This window comes from Marmota monax, unplaced genomic scaffold, assembly GCF_021218885.2.
Source record: "Marmota monax isolate L192 unplaced genomic scaffold, Marmota_monax_Labrador192_F-V1.1 WCK01_AAM20220418_F8-fsc00125, whole genome shotgun sequence".
NCBI lineage: Eukaryota > Metazoa > Chordata > Mammalia > Rodentia > Sciuridae > Marmota > Marmota monax.
In genome coordinates, this window is record NW_026695235.1 from 11916240 (window position 1) to 11936306 (window position 20067).

General features: G+C 59.5%; 1 protein-coding gene across 2 annotated transcripts in view; it reads left to right on the forward strand.

Annotated features, from left to right (window-relative positions):
* The first annotated feature begins 3126 nt into the window (after positions 1–3126).
* Pdxk (pyridoxal kinase) overlaps positions 3127–20067 on the forward strand; it is a 30727-nt gene continuing 13786 nt past the window's right edge. The window contains exons 1-3 of one of the 2 annotated variants that reach the window (XM_046438993.1): positions 3127–3342; positions 4993–5165; positions 15031–15085. In XM_046438993.1, coding sequence (XP_046294949.1) covers positions 5022–5165; positions 15031–15085 — 199 coding nt within the window. In that variant the 5' untranslated portion in view covers positions 3127–3342; positions 4993–5021. The remainder of the gene's footprint in view (positions 3343–4992; positions 5166–15030; positions 15086–20067) is intronic. The other variant, XM_046438994.2, reaches the window with a different exon arrangement.

Consider the following 20067-nt stretch of genomic DNA (forward strand, 5'->3'; position numbering starts at 1 on the left):
TTGGACTGATCATTAGTGACTACCAACATGTGCTCGTAAAAATGCCCGATTAACTCATCTGCCGAAATAGTGGCTCTCATCCTTTGGGGGAGGGTTTCAGAAGCCCGGGGAGAGCCAAAAGGAAGCACAGAGGCCAGCCCAGTGAGTAGGAAAGGGCTAGGCCTGGGCATAGGCCTGGTGTTTCCCGGGAGACTCTGCTGTGGCTAGTCCGAGACCCAGCCTCGGGACATCGGTGTAACAGCTGGGAACTAGCAACCAGATCTTTCAAGGTCCAAAAGAGTAGGAGCAAGTGTCTTCATGAAGTGTCACTTTTAGGGCACCTGGGCCCTGTCAAGGAGCGTCTCAGAGCCCACAGACCTGAAGGACAGGAGCTCCTTCTGCGTCTGCTCCTTCCTCTCAGCGCTTTGACCCACCTGGGTAAAGGTGTGGGGGGCAGGGTGCTGGTTACGTCGGCCCAGGGAGAGGAGCGGGGCCACAGGTCAGCGTGGGGAGGGCTGAGATCAGCCGCAAAGAGAGACGGATTCCTCGGCTCCCAAGAGCCAAGGGGGTGGTCTCACAGGGCAGGACAGGACAGGGGCATGAGGGCATGGTTGTCACTGTGGCCACCGTGGATTCCTAGGGCTGTCACTCAGCAACACTGGTCAGCAGCCCTGTGACCGCTGGCCTTTCCCTCTTCCCCGTCTGTAAAATGGGATGGACCCCACAGTACTGGTGTTTGTGAAGAGTCAGTGAGTGACAAAATGTGCTCAGCACATAGCAAGTGCCCGAAAATGTTAGCTGTTACTAATTGGCAATAGATTCCCCAGGGGTGCTCTACCACTGAGCTATGTCTCCAGCCCTTTTAATTAAAAAAAAAAAAGTTATTTGTTCTTTTTAGATATGTGACAGTAGTGTATTTTGACATATCATGAATACATGGAGTATGATTTCCCATTCTTGTGGTCGTTCATAATGTGGAGTTACACTGGTCTTGTAGGAAACTTAGGAGAGTAATGTCTGATTCATTCCACTGTCTTTCCTATTCCCTTCCCTTCACTCCCCTTTGTCTAATCCAATGAACTTCTATCCCCCTTGGGTTCTTTGGGATTGGCTTACTTCACTTGGCATGATAGTCTCCATTTTTATCCATTTACTAGAAAATGCCATAATTTCATTGTTCTTTATGGCTGAGTAAATATCCCATTGTGTGTATATACCACATTTTCTTCATCCATTCATCTGTTGAAGGGCACCTAGGTTGGTTCCATAGCTTAGTTATTGTGAATTGAGCTGCTATAAACATTGACGTGGCTGCACCTTTTAATTAATTAATTAATTAATTTTTTGAGGCAGGGTCTCACTAAGTCGCTCAGGTTGGCCTTGAAGTTGGGATTCCCCTGTCTGTGCCTCAGCATCCCAAGTTTCTTGGAGTATAGGTATGGATGATGATTGATTATTATTAATTACAATGTACTTTCTCTTGAAAATGTTCCCTAAGCAATGCCCTCTTCTTGCAGGATACCATGCTTGCTCTCATGTGCTGTCTATATCACTGACCCCAAGGGTCAAAGCGACATGTCTAAGACCCACAACCTGGAGGAGTTGTGCCCTCACGTCAGCTCAGGAGAAGGCTGGGTTGGGAGATGAAGGGCAGGGTCAGGTTCATCCTCCTGGAAGGACCTAGGTGGGTGTTGAGAGAGCAAAAGGTGCGGCATCTGCAGTCCAGGGGAGAGATAATGAATGTCCATGCACTTCTGCCCTTTTCAATGCTCTATTCACTTAAATCACTTAATACAATTTCACTCTATAGGTTCTTATGGAATGACAATCCTTAACTCTGGGCATGGCAATAGACATAAACAATTCACAGCAAACAATTCTAGATTAATTCCAAGCACTGCAAACACTCTTCATCATGACAGGCTCATGACAGGCATTCCCTCTGCATGCAAAGCTCAAGTGTCAGATCAGAAGTCTCAAGTCTTAGGCTTCAAGTCCAGCAGATGCACACTCACTCAGACCACGGTGATCAGGTCAGGAACCAAGGTAGGCTTCTCCTGGGTGGAACTGATGGCTGGCTGAGGAGAGGGTCATAGGGAGAAGTTGCAGCTCTCACAGGGCCAAATGTGGCTGTAGAGTTTGAGGGTGGTAAGAACAATGCCGAGGATCAGGCACACGGGAAGACTTGGGATGTCAGTCCAGGTCCTCATCGAGCTCTCAGGGTTGTGTGAGTCAGCTGCCGTGGGGGTCTCTCAGTGACCTCATTTACCGTGGGTTAAAGCATCTGGTCTGGTGGTTCCCACTCTGATCTTTTCGCCTTTCCCTCTTAACTGCCACCTTTCCTTTCCCCCTTATTGGGCGAGGCCAGCCTGCCAGAGACTTCACTCTGACGTCAGGGTGGGGGAAGTGACCTATTGGTGCCTGAGGGCCACACTGGAGGGCTCTGTGGGTGTGCCTGGTGAGACTGCAGGTTTCAAACTGGAGTTTTAAAGTGGAGTTGCTTGGGCTCAGGCCTAAGGCCATCCTTAGTGGGCAAGTACCTGAACCTGCAGCCAATAGGCCAAACACGTGGCCCAACTTGGGGGCAGCCTGTGGCCAAGGGCGAGGCACTGGCGGCTGAGGGTTGTTCTTTGCTGCAGGCTGCGCCCCTGGTGGGGAACACTAGAGGTCCTCCAGTGTCTTTTGGTGGTGTGGGGATGTCTGCTCCGCTAAGCTGTGCGCGGCTCCCCGTGGGCTCTGGGGCCCTGGGCCCTGAGAGTGCAGCCTGCTCGAGTGCGCAGCGGTGCCGGCCCGCGCCCCCGCTGGTGTCCTTCGCGGCGCTGGGCGTGGGACGGACTTGTGTCCAGCTGCGCACTGGAGCGCTGTGCCGTGGTCCGGGCAACGAATGAATCAGTGAAGGAACAGACGGCGCTGCCCAGCCCTTGCGGGTGTACCGAGGTGCGGACCGGCGCTTAGAGGGTGGGCGCCCACGTGCGGGGACGCAAAGTCGCCGCCCGGAGCGAGGGCCCCGGCCGGGTTTCGCTTCCCGCTCCCGGGAGGGGCGGGGCTTGCGCGGCGGTGCCCGCCCGCTTCCTGCCCCGGCCCGCCCCCGGCCCGCCCCGCGACGCGCGGGGCTCGCGGGTTCGCAGCCGCTGCTGAGGTCAGAGGAGGCGGGCAGCATCCGAGCCCAGCGCCTGCGCGAGCCGGGCCGCGCGCCGGAGAGCCGCGAGCGGGGATCCCGAGCGAGCGCCGAGACCGTGACACCGCCCCGGCCCCGCGCCGCCGCGCCCGCCCGGCATGGAGGAGGAGTGCCGGGTGCTCTCCATCCAGAGCCACGTCGTCCGCGGCTACGTGGGCAACCGGGCGGCCACGTTCCCGCTGCAGGTACGCGCTCCGCGCGGCTTACGTAACCCGCTCGGCTGCACTCGCGCCCTGCGTGCGAATCCTCGGCGGGGTGGCCGGTCGCCCCCAGCCGTGACCTTGGCGGGGTCCCGCAGTGAGCCCCCGCTTGGGGTCTGGATTTCGGGGCTCTGCGGCCAGAGCCTGGCGCGCCCAGGAGCCTGCTCCGTGGGCTGGTGGGCGGGGGCGGGGAGCCCTGCTGGCGGGTTGGCCGGGGCTTGGAGTGGGGGGTGCTCAGATGGGACCAAGCCCCGGTGCACCAGCTGTGGCGTCCGGCGAGTGCCTCCGGCTTCCCGCCGCCAGGCCAGCCGTGGGCGGGGGCTCCCTGGAGGCGACAAAAATGCAGCAGGGTTGGAGGAGTGACAGCTGGTAGGACCCGGCCCTCGCGGGCAATGTCCAGGCAGGACGGTGAGATAGGCAGGTGTTTGCGCTGGCCTCCAGGTTCTGCCCCTTGTCCTTTGTGGGCCTCACGAAGGAGAGGATAATAAGGTTGCAGACAGGCCTGTGGTCAGGAGGCTGGGCCAGCTCTTGGGCTGTCCATTCCTGGAGCCCACTGTGTCTTCACGTGTTACTGTAGGCCAGGCACCCACTGCTTCCTGGTTATGGTTGGATGGTCAGGAGGGGACCTGGATAATTAGGCTGGACCTGAGGCAGAACCAGGGTATTGTGCTGGGTGGGCCTGGCCAGGTGATAGCCCCCTTGCCTGCCCACCTTTGGCATGGTCTGTGACCAGGGCAGATATGGCAGGTCCTTGGGCTCTTGCTGTGCACACCCAGTCCCTGTGCTGAGCATTGCAGGACATGAAGAAGGGCCACCTGCTGGGTGTTCTGGTTCACATCTGTAATCCCAGCTACTTGGGAGGCTGAGGCAGGAGGATCTAAAGTTTGAGGTCAGCCTGGGCAATTTAGCTAGATCCTGTATCAAAATAAAAATTTGAAAAGGGTCTTGGGATGTAGCTCAGTGGTAGAGCACTTGCCTAGCATTCTTGAGGCTCTGGGTTCAATTATGCAAGAAATAAGAAAAAGAAAGGGCCGCCTGTTTGCAGCAGGCCTGCAGGTTGGGCTAGTGTGGAAGGAAGACAGGAAGGGCCAGCCTGGGGGTAGCATGCTCAGCTGTGGAGCAGGAGTTCAAGACCAAAGGGATTGGGTGGCCACTGAGTCTTGAGCCTCTGTTGGGAGGTGTACGGTGCCTCCCCACCTCAGTCTCAGGCTTGCCTCTCATTCCAGTGGGCAGAACTTGATTGGGGCAGTCAGTGTGCAGCCCCTGGCTCGCGGGGGAGGAGGGACATAGCCTCAAGAATGTTAGGCAAGTGCTCTACCACTGAGCTACATCCCAAGACCCTTTTTAAATTTTTGTTTTGATACAGGATCTAGCTAAATTGCCCAGGCTGACCTCAAACTTTAGATCCTAGGACTGCAAAAGACAGGGTCACTGAATGGGATGTGCTTGGAGCAGGGGTGCAGGGGTAGCCAGGCAGGGTGGAGCTAGGCTGGGCTCTGCACAGCCCTACCCACCTGGGCAGTTGTGCAAGCCGCTGTGGCTCTCTGTCCCGTCCCTCCTCCCCACCTGGCTGCTGCTTCTCTTCTTCCCTTCACTGGGTAAACTGCTCTTCTTCCTCTCGTCCTGGTCCTTCAGCAGGGTTCCTGGCTCCTGAATTCCCAGGCATGTGCCTCGGCTTCTGCACCAAGGAGGAGGACATAGTGCGCCTGTTGCCAAGGGAGCGGCTCTTCCGGACAACCCATTCGGGGAAGAGCTGTGCTTCTTACCTGGGGTCCCAGTGCCCAGCATCCTTATCTGTGGCTCCACAGGTGCCCATGCTGGCATTGTGCTCTTCCACCCCTGTGTTTGAGCACCACTGGGCAGGGAGGAGCAGTGGGCTGGCTGGCTGACCTGCCCATCCAGTTTGCACAGCCTCAGCCAGCACAGGAGGGGCCTCGGTGGGCAGAGCCTGGAAATGGATCTGGAGCAGCGCTCACCAGCCTTCAGAGGCAGGTCCATGGGGAGCATTCCCTAAGGTCCAGAGTCACTGTAGTGGGGGTTTTGGTCAACACTACACAAGTTGGAACGCCAGAGTATTGTCTACATGGCCAAAGGTGGGGAAAGAAAAGCTAGAAAAGGAGAAGGTCTAGGCTGGGGCCAGGCCTAATGCCCTAATACTGCATCAGAGAGACCACAGAATGCCCCAGCGGCCTGGCATGGGGCTGGAGAGGCCACTGTGGAGACTGACCCTAGTGTCCAGGGCTCTGTAACACCAAGCAGGTGTCCCCTCTTTCTGTAATTGCACTGGGGGACCTGGGCCTGGTTTCTGAGCCTCCCTATACTGGGCACCATCTCTGTTGGGGTCTGGTGCCAGGGCTCCTGAAGCCCTTCATGCCAGGTGTGACACGTGCCCTTGGCCTTCGTATTCCTGCAGATGGCTGACGGCTGTGGCTTGGTGCAGACTCTTACCTCAGGACCGTCAGGGTCCTGCCTCCTGCACACTGCTGAGTCCTCGGGCCCTCTCCTGGGTCTCATGCAGGCAGCAGAGCGGCCCCTGCCCTGGGCCAGGGAAAACATGCTGACGAGAAGGGAGTAGAACCTTGACCCTGATTTGGGTTTTATTTCTGGGCCTGAATCCAAGGTGCATTTTTGTGCCCAAGGGGAACGTGTTTGTGGGACCAGTGCCAGCAGGGCTGCGAGCCAGGCAGGGTGATCTGGGGTTTGCAGAGTACAAGGAGGATGAGGCAGTCTCCTGGTTCTCGTGTCCCCACCCTCCTTACCCACCTCTGCAGCGAGGAGAGGCAAGGGGCTTGTGGAGTCCTGCACACAGGCTTGTGAAGCGTCTGGGGCAGGGAGGCCCTGCTGCTCTGGCCCTGGGCTGTGGGTCAGGGGAAGGAAAGGTGTCCTGCTGCACACTGCCTGTCCACACACTGCCAGGACCATTTCCTCTTCCTTTTTTTTTTTTTGTGGTGCTGGAGATTGAGCCCAGAGCCTTTCTTGCGCGTGCCTGCAAACCCTCTGCCGCTGAGGTAGACCCCAGCCTATTCCTCTTCAGGGGAAAACCCCCAAGTCTTTCAGGCCCGGAGCTCTGGGTTGCCTGAGCCTGTGGGTGTTGGTGCAGAGCCTTCCTGGCATGCTGGTTGGGAAGTGGAGATCCCAGGATGCTCAGAGCAGCCTCCCAAGGTGGGGTCAAGTTTACCATTGCAAAGCCCCTCAGATGGGGTGAACTAAAAACAAATTCATTCTCTCCTCTGGAGGGCAGAGGGTGCACTCGCTGGCAGCGGGGCCCTGCATGTTCCCAGAGGGTTCTTCCTGCCTCTCCCAGGTTCTGGTGGGCCCAGGTGTTCTTGGCCTGCAGATGCATCATGTGATCTTCTCCCCTTGTCTCCCCTTCCAGGGACACTTGTCACTGAGCTCAGGGCAACCAGCTAATCCAGGACAATCTTATCTTGAGATCTTTAACTTATATTTGCAAAGAACCTTTTTCCAAAATGATCGTGCTCAGAGGTTTCAGTGGACACACCCTTGGGGCCACCATGTGGTCTGCCTGGGGTTGGAGGGGCCTGCAGAGAAACCCAAAGGGGCAGTTAGGGGTTTTCTGAAAGGCTCAGAGGTTGGTGACATCCTTTTTGGGATATGACAAGAACTTCCTGAGGGTGGCAGCAAGCACTGCCAAACCTGCCCTGCTGGGGGGCACTGGAGCCTGTCACAGCCACTGGGCCTGCAGGTGGCTCGGAGCAACTTTACGTCCTTGTGTCAACCTCTGGAAGAGTGGGCCTGAGCATTGTGGCCTTTTGGCCTCTGTGCTGGGGTAGCCTCAAGGACTGTCGGGGAATCATGAGCACTGGACACCAACTTACTGAATCCATTGGCTTTGAAAATCCAACCTGGGGCCTGAGCTCAAAACCCACTTAAATACTTTGTCCCTGGAACAGGAAGGCAAGGCCATAACCTCCTGCCCCTGAGGACGTGGTCAGGTGGACAGCTTGGTTTGGGGCCTGCAGAGAGCAGCCTCATTCTTTGACTGTCCTGGCCCCTGGTGCAGGGGCAGATCCTGAGGGGCAAAGCCATGCCTGTTGACCAATGGCCTGGGCCTGGACACCCTGCAGGAAGAAGCAGGGGGTGGGCATCAGGTTGCGTTGGAATCAACGTGGCTCTACTCCTCTCTGACAGGTGACACTGGCAAAGTAGCCAAGGCTGTGGTCCGGGGTCCCTGGAGCCACAGGACAGTGGCAGATGCATGGTATACATGCACATGTGGGCAGGCCACTCTTGCTCACCTCCTTGGAGATGGGTCGGAGTTGGAAACGGTCCCGTGTCTTCCATCCCTCGTTCCCGCCAGGCCGTGCTGACCTGCCTGCTTGCTCTTCTCTGGTTGAGTTCTCCTGTCTCCCTTTGGCCGCTGCTGAACCCGGGTCTGAGCCAGATGGGTCCCAGTCCTGGAAACATGGTGGTGTTTTTAGTATTTTTTCTGCATGAAAGAACAGTATCCGTTGTTCTTGCTCTTGACTCTGAGTTTGGGGCTGAGGGTTCTGCTCTTCTCTGCTGTCTCGGAGAGAAGTGAGAACGAACTGTTTCATTTTCTGATTGCTCTTTCCCTGCTTGGACCACGGCTGCGTGTGTGGGTGAGGTGGGTGCCTGCGCGTTACAGGTGCGTTTCTTGGTGCTGCTCTGCCCTCTGCAGGACACTGGCCTCATTTCAGAAAGGCTTGGGGTGATGCTATGGAAAGCGGGGACAAGTCTGCAGAGCAGGGCGCTTCAGTGTCAGAGGCCGGCCGCTGACTCACTCACTGGCTTTGACGTCTGCGGCTGCACGCCCACACGGAGCTTCTGAAGTAGTCATGGCCGGTCCTACTTGGTGACCTGGAGCCGTGACATGGGGAAGATTGGAAGAAAGGAGAGAGGAGGGGGAGTGCTGGGGACGGGCTCAGGGATGCAGCCCGGTATCGCCGCCCTCCCTCCGTGCCTGGCGGAGCTGCCATCCTGTTCCCTCCGCACCCAGCTCCACGTGGGGCCTCTGTTCTCAGGGGTTCCGCTGCTGGCACAAGCCTGCCAGCCCCTCCTCCTGTGGCCCCAGGAAGGCTGACCTTGTGGCCTCCTGTGTGTGAGTGAGGCACAGGAGGGGGCCAGCACTGGGCAGAGATCCTGCTGAGCAGGTCAGGAAGAGCAGCTGCGTACAGAGGGAGGTGCAGCAGGACTGGAGCTGGAACCCGTAGCGTTTGCTCTGCTGCCTTCGGGTGGACAGGCCCGAGGCCGCACTGAGTAGCCCATGCTGGGCCGGGAGTACCTTTTTGGCAGCCTCTGGACAGCTCAGCAGCCCCCAGCTGTCTGGCCATCTGACCTCTGCTAAGCCAGGGGAGTGGCAGACAGGCTGGTGAGTAGCAGGAGGAGCGGGGCTTCCTACCAGCCGGGTTCTGTGACCCCCTGTTGCCTAGAAGGACCGTGGCTAGGCTGCCAAGTCTCTTGAGTGACCCAACGGCAAGATGGGCTGACCATGGTCAGCCCCTAGGTGTTGCCAGGAGCTTGGGGTGAGACCCTTGCCTTGGGGCTGTGCAGGGCAGCCCAGTACCTGGGAGACCCTGGACTCCACTGCCCATGGTGGGGCCTGCCTGGCATCATGGTCCTAGCCGTGAGTGCTGTGGGCACAGAAGTGGGTGCTGGGGGCTTGCGGGGGCAGAGCTGTGACTGTAGAGGCAGGGCACACACGTGGGCAGAGGCAACTGGGGGGCTGGGGGTGAGCTGGGGAGGTAGGAGGCCCCCTGGGGAACACAGGCTGTCTCCAGAAGTTCCCGTGGAGATCAGGATGAGGATGTGGCTTGGCTGGATTGTAGGCAGCCTCGAGGGACATGGGCCCTGGGCCCTGAGGTTGCTCAGGTGACTGACCTCCTCTCCACCCCTAGAAGGCTTTGAGTGAGGGTGGGCTGGCCCCTGGAGGAACTGTGCTGGAATATTCCGGAGCTTTCCCCGCTCCTGCATTCTGAGTCACTCTGCCTCTCCCGGGAGGAGGGATCCGAGCTGCTGCTTCAAGGCAGGTCTCTCTGTGTCTGTCTCGCTGTGAGAGGAGGGTTGAAGACCCAGGAAGGAAGGCGTCACGGGGCCGCTGGGAGTGGGGGCCACCTGCCCACAGCAGCCGCTAGCCTGCGTCACTGCCAAGTGGGGGATGCTTGGTGGCCATGGGGCCCGGGTACTGGGGCTGCTGTGGCAGGAGGAGGAGCTTGTATCGAGCAGCTGTGGGTGGAAGGAGGGGGGGGAACAGAGAGCCTCTGGCTTCCCTGTTGCCGGGAGTGCCCCTCCTCCTGGGTGCACCTGAGCCGTGTTGCTATGGAGTTCCGGCAGTGGAGGGTTGAGAGCCTTTCCAGGTCCTGCCTGGGCCCTGCCTGGGCTGCTTTGGGCATTGGGGCAGGAAGTCCGAGCAGCTTCCTCTCCCGGCAAGACAGCCTGTGTCCAACATGCACACAGCTACAGATCTCGCCCAGGCCACAGGCCAGGGACCCCCTGCTGCAGTTCAGGCACCGTCGGGGTTGAGGGGCAGAGGCTGCCCACTGCAGGTCTCCCAGGGCGCGCCCACTGTGGCGGCAGTGAATCTCCGCCTCCTGGGGCGCTGAGCCTCCCAGTGCTCCGCCAGGCCTTCCTCAGCTGGACCCGTGCTGCGGCCGACTCTGGGCACCGGAGCTTCATCTGTTGAGCTTCTTGGCCGAGACACCCCATCTCAGAGGCCGTGGGAGGGGGGAGCCTGAGCCCCTGAGCATCCTGGCAGGTCTGAGGTGCTGCAGAGACTCCAGGTGCTGCAGAGAGCCCAGGGTGCTGCAGAGAGCCCAGGAGGCAAGACATTGATGGGGCCCTGGGGGCTGGAAGGAGCACACTGTTCCCCTTACTGGCCATGCCTGGGTGGAGGTAGGCCCAGGACTGTTGGTGCTGGTTTTTCCTGCACACACACCTGTGATGGGGACGGTCAGACCAGTGAGAGACGGGCGGCAGTGAGGAATACAAGAGAACAGCTGGGGTCTGCCTGCCCCCCCACTCTCTGTGTCCCTGTGTCTGTCTCACATGCCCTGTCTGTGGGAGAGGTGGGGGACTGCCCTCTGTCAGGACTGTACAGCTGACCCTGGAAGCAGAACTGCAGGTGGAGGGGTGCTGCCCTCGGCGAGGGAGCGGAACTGATGGCACAGTGGCTCTAGGGCTTTGGGTCCAGAAAGTGGCCAGCAGCTCTGCAGCAGGGGCTCATGGAATGGCGGGGACCCCGGCTGCTGCTTGCGGTGTGAGGCTGTGGTGGTGGACACTGGTCTGGGCAGCAGTGGACCCTCAGGGGCAGGTTTGGAGGGGTGCAAGGGGTACGACTTGAGGGAGCTGGGGCAGCATCAAGCTCAGAGGCCAGTGAGGACCATCGCAGGGAGGGCGTGAGGCGGAGTGAACAGGCTGCGGGGGGGCCGTGCCAGCAGACGTGGACCTGTGGGAAGGTAGGCCGAGGGGCGGCCGAGCTGGAGCGGTTCCCGGTCCTCTCTCCCTGGGTGGCACCAGCCAGTTCTTCCTTGTCTTGAAGCGGGTTGTCCAGATCTCCTGGCTGTGTGCCAGCTGTGTGCAGGTGAAATCTGAAGTGGGTGTGGGGCAGGGGCTGGCTCACAGGCACGTGCTGGTTTCCCAGGTGTGGACCCTTCCTGCCGGCCCAGTGGGGCTGTGGCGGGAGATGGGGGGAGATGCAGGTGGCGCAGGGCGTAAGTGATGGCGAGGTGCGGTGAGCTAGCTGGGAAGAGGCGAGGTCTGCTGGCCTTGGGGTGCTCGGGGCCACGGGAGGGGTGCAGTCGTGCAGGCCGGTTCCACACGGCCACTCAGAGTCCGCAGTTTTCACGTCTCGGGCCTCCCCTTCTGCCCAGCAGCCACTGGAGTTGGGTGGGACCCGCCTGGCTAGTAACAGTCCTGGGAGAGAGGCCGCCTCAGGTTTCACCCATATGCAGAAGCCACCCAGGGCAGGTGAGGCCCACTGGTGTCACTCTTTGAACCAGGGGGCCCCAAGGCCATTTTGGGCACCAGGCTTTCTGTGACACAAAGTGATTTCTCCCTCAGGAGGCACAGACCAGCAGTGCTGTCCCCAAAGTGGCCTGAGGTGGCTGTGTGAGTCAGGGGTCTGGGGCACCCTGGCAGGGGCCTGTGTCTGCCTGCTGCCCGCCATCTCCTGACCCTCAGCTGAAGGAGCAGTCTGTGGCTCCCTGGAGGGGAGGTGGGGAGCAGATGGCCTAATGAGGCAGCTGCTAGGCCAGAAAAGGCAAAAAGGGAACCCAGTGGTGACCCAGGGGCCAGCAGCTGGCCTGGGGTGAAGGGAGAGGCTGGGGCCATTAGAACTTGAAAGCGGGGAGGGGCCGTGCGGGGAACCTGCGCTGGGGGCCACGGGGCCTGCCGTGGCGAGGGCTTCTGTGAGCGAGGGAAGGGCATCAGTGCCCTCCCAGCTCGAGGCAGGGGCCTTCGGGAAGGGCCTGGTGGAGACCCCTTCCTCCCGGGCCGAGGGCTCCTGGGAGCCCGCCTGGCTTTGCCTCCTCCCGAGTGTGGCTGAAGTGCAGTGCTGACAGGTGACTTGGGGTGCTGCCACAGGCATGTGACGCTGAAGAAGCTGATGGGGCGGCGTTTGGAACGGAGATGCCAAGCGCATCTCAGCCCCTTAGCTGTCATTGAAAGCAGAGGACAGCAGCTTCCTTCTCGACACAAGGGTTGAGTGTCCACATCCAGAACTGGCAGGATCCTCAGGATTGTGTCACGTGGCTTTAATCCGCTTCCTCAGTCTGGGGACTGAGATGCTGCAGGCCGCGTCAGTCGCGTAGAGGGGGCCCGGCCAGGCAAGTGAACTCTGTGGGTGGGACTGCTGATTTTTGTTGATTACTCTAGTGATGCATCGGCTTAGTCCTTGGAATGACCTTGGTGAACACAAATCGTGAGTGTACCGTCCAGTGGCTCAGCTCCAAGTGAACGCCACCCACGGAGCAGACAGAATGTGCAGAATGCCAGGGCACCCGGCCAGCTGCTCACGCCTGGCTGGGACACAGCTGCCATCTCTGCTGCCCGCCTCCTGCCTCTCTTCCCTGCCTGGCTCTCTCAGTCTCTCACGTGCACCACGTGTCCCTCTGTCTCTGCATATCTCTGTCTCTCCCACGTGTTCTGTCTCTGTGTCTCTGTCTCTCACACGCTCTGCCTACCTCTGTCTGTCTGTCTCTCCCACATGCTCTCTGTCTCTCCCACACCCTGTCTGCCTCTGCCTCTCCCACGTGCTCTGCCTCTGTCTCTCTGTCTCTTGTCTGTCCCCCACATGCTTTGTGTCTCTGTCTGTCTCTCACTTGCTCTGTCTCTCTCTGTCTCCCACACGCTGCCCGCCTCTGTCTGTGTCTGCCACGTGCGCTCTTGCCCTCTGTCCAGCACCTTCTGCCGGGGAGGTGGCCCACTTCTCTCCGCCCGCTGCAGGTCCTAAGGTTTTTCTGGAACGTTCTATGGAAATAGCACCAGAAAAGCATCTTGGTGACCTGCTGTCTCCTGCTGCCTCGTCCCCTTGACCTGCCAATTGTTTCTCAGAGCTCCTTGTTCTCATTTTCCTGGGACTTTGGCCCAAGGGAGGGTCTGATTCTGAGCCATGTTTACCTGGAAGTCCTCACACTTGGTTGTCGGGACTTTCATGCTCCCAGCTCTGTCCCCTCCCCCCTGGTGGGCTACCTCTGAGTCACCAGTGGACGGAGTGGGCGGCCTTCGACTCAGCTCTCCCTGAGGCCTAGGCCCCAGCTCCCGTGCCCACCAGGCCCTCTCCCTGGGTTGGTGGCACCTGCCAGTGTGGAACATTTGGTTGGTGGATTCCTCAGTGGCCCTTTGGTGACTTAAGCATGGAAGGAGCCACCGTAGACCTGGCTGGGAGTGGGGACGGGGGCAGAGGGGAGACTCAGCGCCCTCTGGAGAGGCTGGTGTGTTGGGAGCTAAGAGGCCCCTCGGGGTGGACAGCCAGCCACAGGGAGCCGAGAGCAGGTCGAGGCAGCCAGCAGGTGAGCTCTCAGGAAGGTGGTGGAATGGAGGGGTACACACAGGAGGAGGGATGTCCCTGGAGATGGTGGTGGGGCGTCTTCCAGCAGAGGAGGCAGGGGAGGTGGGAGGATTGGCCAGCATGAGCCTCAAGCTCCTTGGGCATGGCCAGTTGTCCTGATTGCAGGTGGCCAGCCCTCCCCAAGTACAGAGCCCGGGGACAGCCCTGAGCCTCCCAGTCAATTGAACACCTGCCTGTGGCATGACTGAGTCCGTGGCCCCCAAGTCAGGGCTGATGGCATGTCTGGCCTTGACACGGGGACAGGATGGCCCAAGCCTGGTGTGGGCAGGCAGGTGGGGTGCGGGAGGCCCCAGGCTCTCCCTGTGTTCTCGTAGGGCCAGCAGGAGAGCCAGGGCCCGCAGGTGGCTGAGCCCTTGCACACCGCCCCGCTGCGTGTGCTGCACCCTTGCACCCTGCACTCTTGCAGCCCCTGGCCCTGCCGGGGGGGGGGGGCGGGGGGGGCTGCTGTTCCCACACTGGGCACAGGGCCAGGGACGGGAGACAGGCTCCGTGCTGAGTAGTTCCCTGGGCAGTTGGAATGGCTGGCTCTGTTCAGGGGCACAGTGGGCAGTGTGCGACCAGGGAGGGGACTCTCTGGCAGGGCCACTGTTGTAGGTCCACTGTGATGGTGCCCGCAGGACCAGCCTGGCAGAGGCAGGTGGGCAAGGTGGGTAGGCCTGGCAGTGATCCAGGTAATGGGCTGAAGAGTGTCCTCTGTCCTGTGTCTGGTGTCTACCACCTCCAGCAGCCGAGGGGCACCGAGGGAGTCCTACCTACTGAATGTGAGAGGCCAGGGAAGTGGGAAGAGCCAGGGAGGACTCCCTCTGCACCGCATCCCACGGCATAGCCTGCCGCTGGCCCTGCAGACCCACAGGCCCCGCCGGCCCCGCAGACGTGGCTCCCCTTCCTCCCTCCACCAGAGAAGTGCTCTTACTTTTAGAAAAACGTAAGCTTTTAAACTCACAGGTTTTAATTTTCTTTAATAAACTGCTTCCTGCCCTGAGAGCAAATCTGCTTCCTCTGACCACAGAGACCCCCCACATGACCCTGCAGCCCAGGGTGTCTCAAGGGCCCAGCTGCCCTGGCTGAGTGACCCCATCAGGGCCAGTAGGAGACTCCCTGCCAGGGAGCAGTGAGGGTCAGGTGGCTGTGGTGGTTCGGGGAACCTCGGGCCAGCTGGCGCGTGAGGAGCAGGGATGGCCAACCAGGTGGCCTGGCAGGCTCGGGCCTCACTTCCTCAGAAGGGCCGAGGCTGGGAACCGAAAATCTGGCACCAAAGATGGCCTCACAGCCGTTGCTGGTCCCCGCACTATATTGGTTTCCTTGAATGATTTCATTTGGTGGAATTTCCGGAATCATCCATGACCCCTTCAGTGAGTTCAGCAGGCTGGACAGGGGCTCTGCCTCAGCCTCTGGGCTGCTGCGCCCCATGGGTTTCCTAAACAAAGGACAAGAAGCCCCTGGCTGGGCACAGGGGGCCCGAGAGTGCCAGGGGGCAGCAGGTCATGGAGAGCCGTACCCACCGTCCCTGTTACTCCCCTCCTCCTCCTCCAGGCAGGTGCTCGGGCTGTCATCAGGGCCCTGATGAGGGGTCCCTGGGACCCCGACCCTGGGCTCTCACACCCGTCCTGCTGTCTGTCTTGCAGGTGTTGGGATTTGAGATCGACGCGGTGAACTCTGTCCAGTTTTCAAATCACACAGGTAAGGCCTCGTGCAGCTGTTGAGGTAGAGCGGAGCACAGGTAGGTGGCATGGGCCCCTGGGAGCCAAAGTGCCATCCTCCTATGGACGAGGGCCCCAAAATGTCACTCTATACTGAGTCTGGGGGCAGGAGCTAGGGTTTCCTCATCCTTGATGTCTGTTGGGTTTGGATCTCAGCTCTGCTGCTCTGGAGCTGTGTGACCTAGAAGAGGTGACAGGGCCTCTCTGTGCCTCAGTGTCCTCCTCTGAAAACCAGGGTGGTGATCCAAGGCCCAGCTTGGGGAGAGAGTTCCATGGGTGAGCCCCAGGGCTGGTGCCTGGCTAGGAGCACTGTCCTCCCCGCGGGGTCAGCCCTGCGGGAGGCCTGTTCACACCCTGTCCACCAGGGGGGCGCTGTGGGTGTGAGGAGGTCCCCTAAGTTCCAAGGTGAGCCTCTAGGCAGTCTGGATTTTTAACACCAGTGCCACAGAGCGGGGCGTGTGTGTGTGTGTGTGTGTGTGTGTGTGTGTGTGTGTGTGCGCGCGCGCGCTCATGGGGACTCTGAGGACTTGGTTGCTCTGAGCACTGAGGGGTTGTCTGGGGGGAGGGTGTGCACCCCACAGCCCCGACCTGTCCTGTGTGGCCTCAGGGGCTGTGTGTGTGGAGTCCGCCCCACTCGCCAGGGTGACATGCCCCTGACATTGTTCTGAGCCCAGCAGGACGCGCAGGGTGGGCTGCAGCCCTGTGTGCAGGAGGGCTCCGGGGTGCTCCCAGGAGGGGTGCCGGAGGGCTCCGGGGAGGTTAATACGTGGATGGGGTATTAACCTTATAACCTGGGGTGGGTGCCAGCGTCAGATGGAGCCTCTGCTTGTCAGTAAGGGCTCTGAAGTCCAGAGACGTCCAGAAACCGATGGCTCTGACTGCCGTTTTCCATTCCCATGGTTTACGTAAGAGAGCAAAACCGGCTTGCACATTAAGTGGCTGCCTTTGTGCCTGAGGACTGCAAGGAGCCCCTCAGCACGTCCGCCCATGAGCCCCTGCTGCCCCCTGCCGATTCCAGCATTCCAGCAGGGCAGGGCCTCAGGCTGCAGATGTGGCCAGCTGCCCTCCAGGTCCTGCAGCTTTCTCCATTTGTGGCTGGGTGGCCACCCTGGGGGTCTGAGGCAGAAAGGCCTTGGGCTTGTCCCAGGGGAGGTAAAGACCAGGCCCCTGGGTGCCGGGCAGCTCTCCGGGTGCAGGGTGAGGGCAAGGGCGCTGGGGCTTCTTTTCACTGGGGCCCACCCCATGGCTTGGGGAATCCCCTGAGTGGACAAGTGCCTGTGCCCCAGGCTCCCACCTCCAGACACCACGGGGGCTGGGCTGGCCCCGGGGGCCCCAGGTGGCCCACTTGGGGCTGGCTGTGCAGCCTCACTGGGGCTTCATGGTGCTTCTGTCTCAGGGCCACCAACTGAGGGGTGAGCCTTAGGGGAGGCCTCACTGCACCTCTGCCTCATGGGCTCCCTACCTGTTCCCACCCTTCGCCCCACCACACTGTTGCTCAGAAGCAAGGCTGGTGCCTCTCACCTGCCCCCAAGGTGTGTGGCCCCTGGACAGCCATGGAGCTGGTGGATGAGTGACAGCTCCTACCTTGCAGCTCTGGGGCGGGTGGAGCACCCCATGCCGCCATCTCTGTCCTCGTGTCACAGGCTGCGCAGGCTGTGTCCTGGGTGGCGGACCTGCAGGTCCTTGACTGAATGACCTTCATTCCTGGAGTGCGGGGCTTCTCACCTGCTCCCCACCTCCCAGAAGCAGCCGCCAAGGCCCCTCGTGCAGGGGAGGCGTACTGCCATGTCAGTGACAGCCAGCATCCTGGGCCAGGGCTGTGCTGCCTCAGCCCAGCGATGATCTGTCATGTGGTCCCACGTGGGACTGGCCATGCAGGCTCAGCCACGTGCTGTCTCTGCCCTGGGCCACAAAGCCCCATGGCCCTTTGAGCCAGCCAGGGTCCACTGAGGCTCCCTTGCTCTGCTGCCTGCTGTGCACTTCCTGGGTGGCAGTGCCCGAGCAGCTCTGAGCTCTACTCCAGGGTCTGCCCTCTCCTCCAGGCCAGAAGCCCCCTCCCCCTTGTTATTTTTATTTATTTTTGAAAATCAATTATTACATTAAATCAATGTAATCAAAAACACACTTCTAAATGCTAATTATTAATTTTTGTATAATCTTCCTTTAATTGGTCCAGAAGAAACTTTTTTTATTTTTATTTTTTGGGTGGTGGTGGTGCTGGGGATTGAACCCAGGGCCTTGTGCATGCGAGGCGAGCACTCTACCAACTGAGCTATGTCCCCAGCTGCCAGAAGAAACTTCTTGACTTATACATATTTATTGCCCTCCCCTTTTTAAAACAATTCTATTATGATTTTCACGATTTTCATGCGATTAATTCACCCATCAAAGTGTAAGTCATTGGGGTTTTTGGAGGGTGGGGGTACCAGGGATTAAACTCAGGGGCACTCAACCACTGAGCCCCATTCCCAGCCCTATTTTGTATTTCATTTAGAGTCAGGGTCTCACTGAGTTGCTTAGTGCCTCACTTTTGCTGAGGCTGGCTTTGAACTCGCCATCCTCCTGCCTCAGCCTCCTGAGCCGCTGGGATTACAGGTGTGTGCCACTGTGCCCAGAGTCTGTGGGTTTGGTGTATCCACAGAATTGTGCAGCCATCTTCACAGTCGGTGTTCTAGAATGTTTCCACCATCAGAGCAGCACACAGTGGCGCACAGCTGTGGTCCCAGCAGCTCAGGAGACTGAGGCAGGAGGATCCCAAGTTCAAGGCCGGCCTCAGCAAGTTTGCAAGACCCTGTCTTGAAATAAAAATAAACAGGACTGGGGTGTTGCTCAGTGGTTAAGCACCCCTAGGTTCAACTCTGGTAGCTTAAAAGAAAATATGGGAATGAAGGAAGATTGTCGGCTGTTTCTCCCAGCCTCCACAGACTACTTTCCATCTGAATGTGTGCTGGACCTTGCTGTGAATGGGGTCAGGGACACAAGGTCTCCACATGTGGCGTTTCTCACTGAAGCAGCTGTCCGCGTCCCAGCCTGGGGTGCTCCCTGCCCTTCGCGGGTGAGCGGGGTCCCCCGGGGTGGCCACATTTTGTTGTCCAGCCACCAGTCGCACCTTCTGGTTGTGTCCAGCTTTGGGCTGTTTTGAATCGGGCCGTGGGGACACTTCCATGCTCTGCAGTGTACACCTCACCCAGGGGTGAAAGGTGAGGGGGCTCGGGCTGCACCTGACTCCCAGCAAGGAGCCGTGACAACGTGTGATGTGTCATCTGCTGGGAGCTCAGTGGAGACTGAGTGCTTGGGGTTGATCACTCCTCCTCTGCCTGGCCGAGGGGGGCCCTGGGGAGTCCGGGCCCGATGCCACAGGGACAGCCCTGTGAAAGGGTCTCTCTGGGCCTGGTGGCCTTAGCCTCCCTGTGTCCTGCTGCTCCTTAACAGGCCTTGCCAGAGCTTCCTGTTCCCAAGGTCCCCGCCTCGAGCGGACAGTATGGAGCTGGCGGGGCTGAGGCTTGGTGGTTGGGACTGGGGCACTGTCTTGTCACCTGGAGTTTGGAGAGTGAGGCAGCTGGCCAGGGGCAGCCAGCGTGGACACAGGGAGCCTGAGGACTGGAGAGGGCTGGCGGCAGGAGTCTTGGGACTACCCGGGGGCGGGGCTGCAGTGGGAAACCTTCTCTGCTGCTGTGGGTTGACCAAAGGATCCGAGTGTCCCTTCCAGAAGGTTCTCGCAGGCTCTGGACCCATCTGAGTCACAAGGGAGGTGCAGGAGGCCCCCGGGACCAGCCTTTTGTGTTTGTCTGGTCTCTCTCTCAGACTCATTGGCTCGGCTCAGGCCCCAGGCTGGTTGGCTCTGCTGCTTTGCGGCCTGTGGTGGGCGGCACATCACAGGGGAGCCCGGGGGCAGCGAAACTGCTCACCTTCTGTCCAGGAAGCATAAAAGGAGGAGACTGGGGGCCTACCGTTGCTTTTGAGGGCACACGCCAGCGACCTAAAAACCTCACTAGCCCCCCCCCCCCGCCCCGCCCCGACAGTACCATGCTGCACATGGACCTTTGGGGACATTGCAGATCCAAATACATCCGCCCGGAAGCCACCTCTCTAGGAATCCTGTGCTCTGCCGTGGGGCCTGTGCTTGGGACCTGCCTGGGTGCTGGCGGCTCACCTTCCTCCTAGTGAGCCAGGGGCTGAACTGTGTCCCCACTCTAGCCCTAATCCCCGGGACCTTAGAATGCGACTTTATGTGGATGAGGCCTTTAGAGGCACTAATTAAAGTTCATGAGGTCATGGGGTGGCCCTGACATAAAACAACTGTCCTCATAAAAAGAACACATCAGAGCTGGGCTTGGTGGTGCGCACCTGAAATCCCAGTGGCTCAGGAGGCTGAGACAGGAGGACTGCCAGTTCAAGGCCAGCCTCAGCCGTAACTTAGCAAGGCCTTAAGCAACTCAGCAAGACTCTCAACAACTAAAAAGGGCTGGGGTGTGGCTCAGTGGTTAAGCAACCCTTGACTCAGTTAAATTCCTACTACCAAAAACAAAGAAGAAGAAGAAGCCATAGCACCCAGACGCACAGGGGAAGATGGCATCTGAACTGAGGAGAGGGCTCGGGAGAGACCGGCCCTGAGACCTTGATCTCAGACTTCCAGCTTCCAGAATGTGAGGGAATGAGCACCCGAGGCCTCAGCAGGGTCTGTGTACCTCGTCACAGGTGCCTGAGCACACCAGGACACAGGTGTGCAGTTGGGTTTACCCCACCCCCCAATTTGGAAGGATGTTGGAGACCAAGGGTCAGAAAGGACCTTTTTGTCTTGCACCCCGCACCACTAGGCCTGTGAAATTTTGGTGGCAGCCTCAGGCCTCCTTAGGAAAGCTAGCCCAGGGCCCAAGGGCATCCCAGATAGTGGGCAGCTGGAGCCTGGAGGGGCAGGCTCCTGACCAGCTGAGCTGGTAGCCGGGGGTCAGTCTGTTTCTG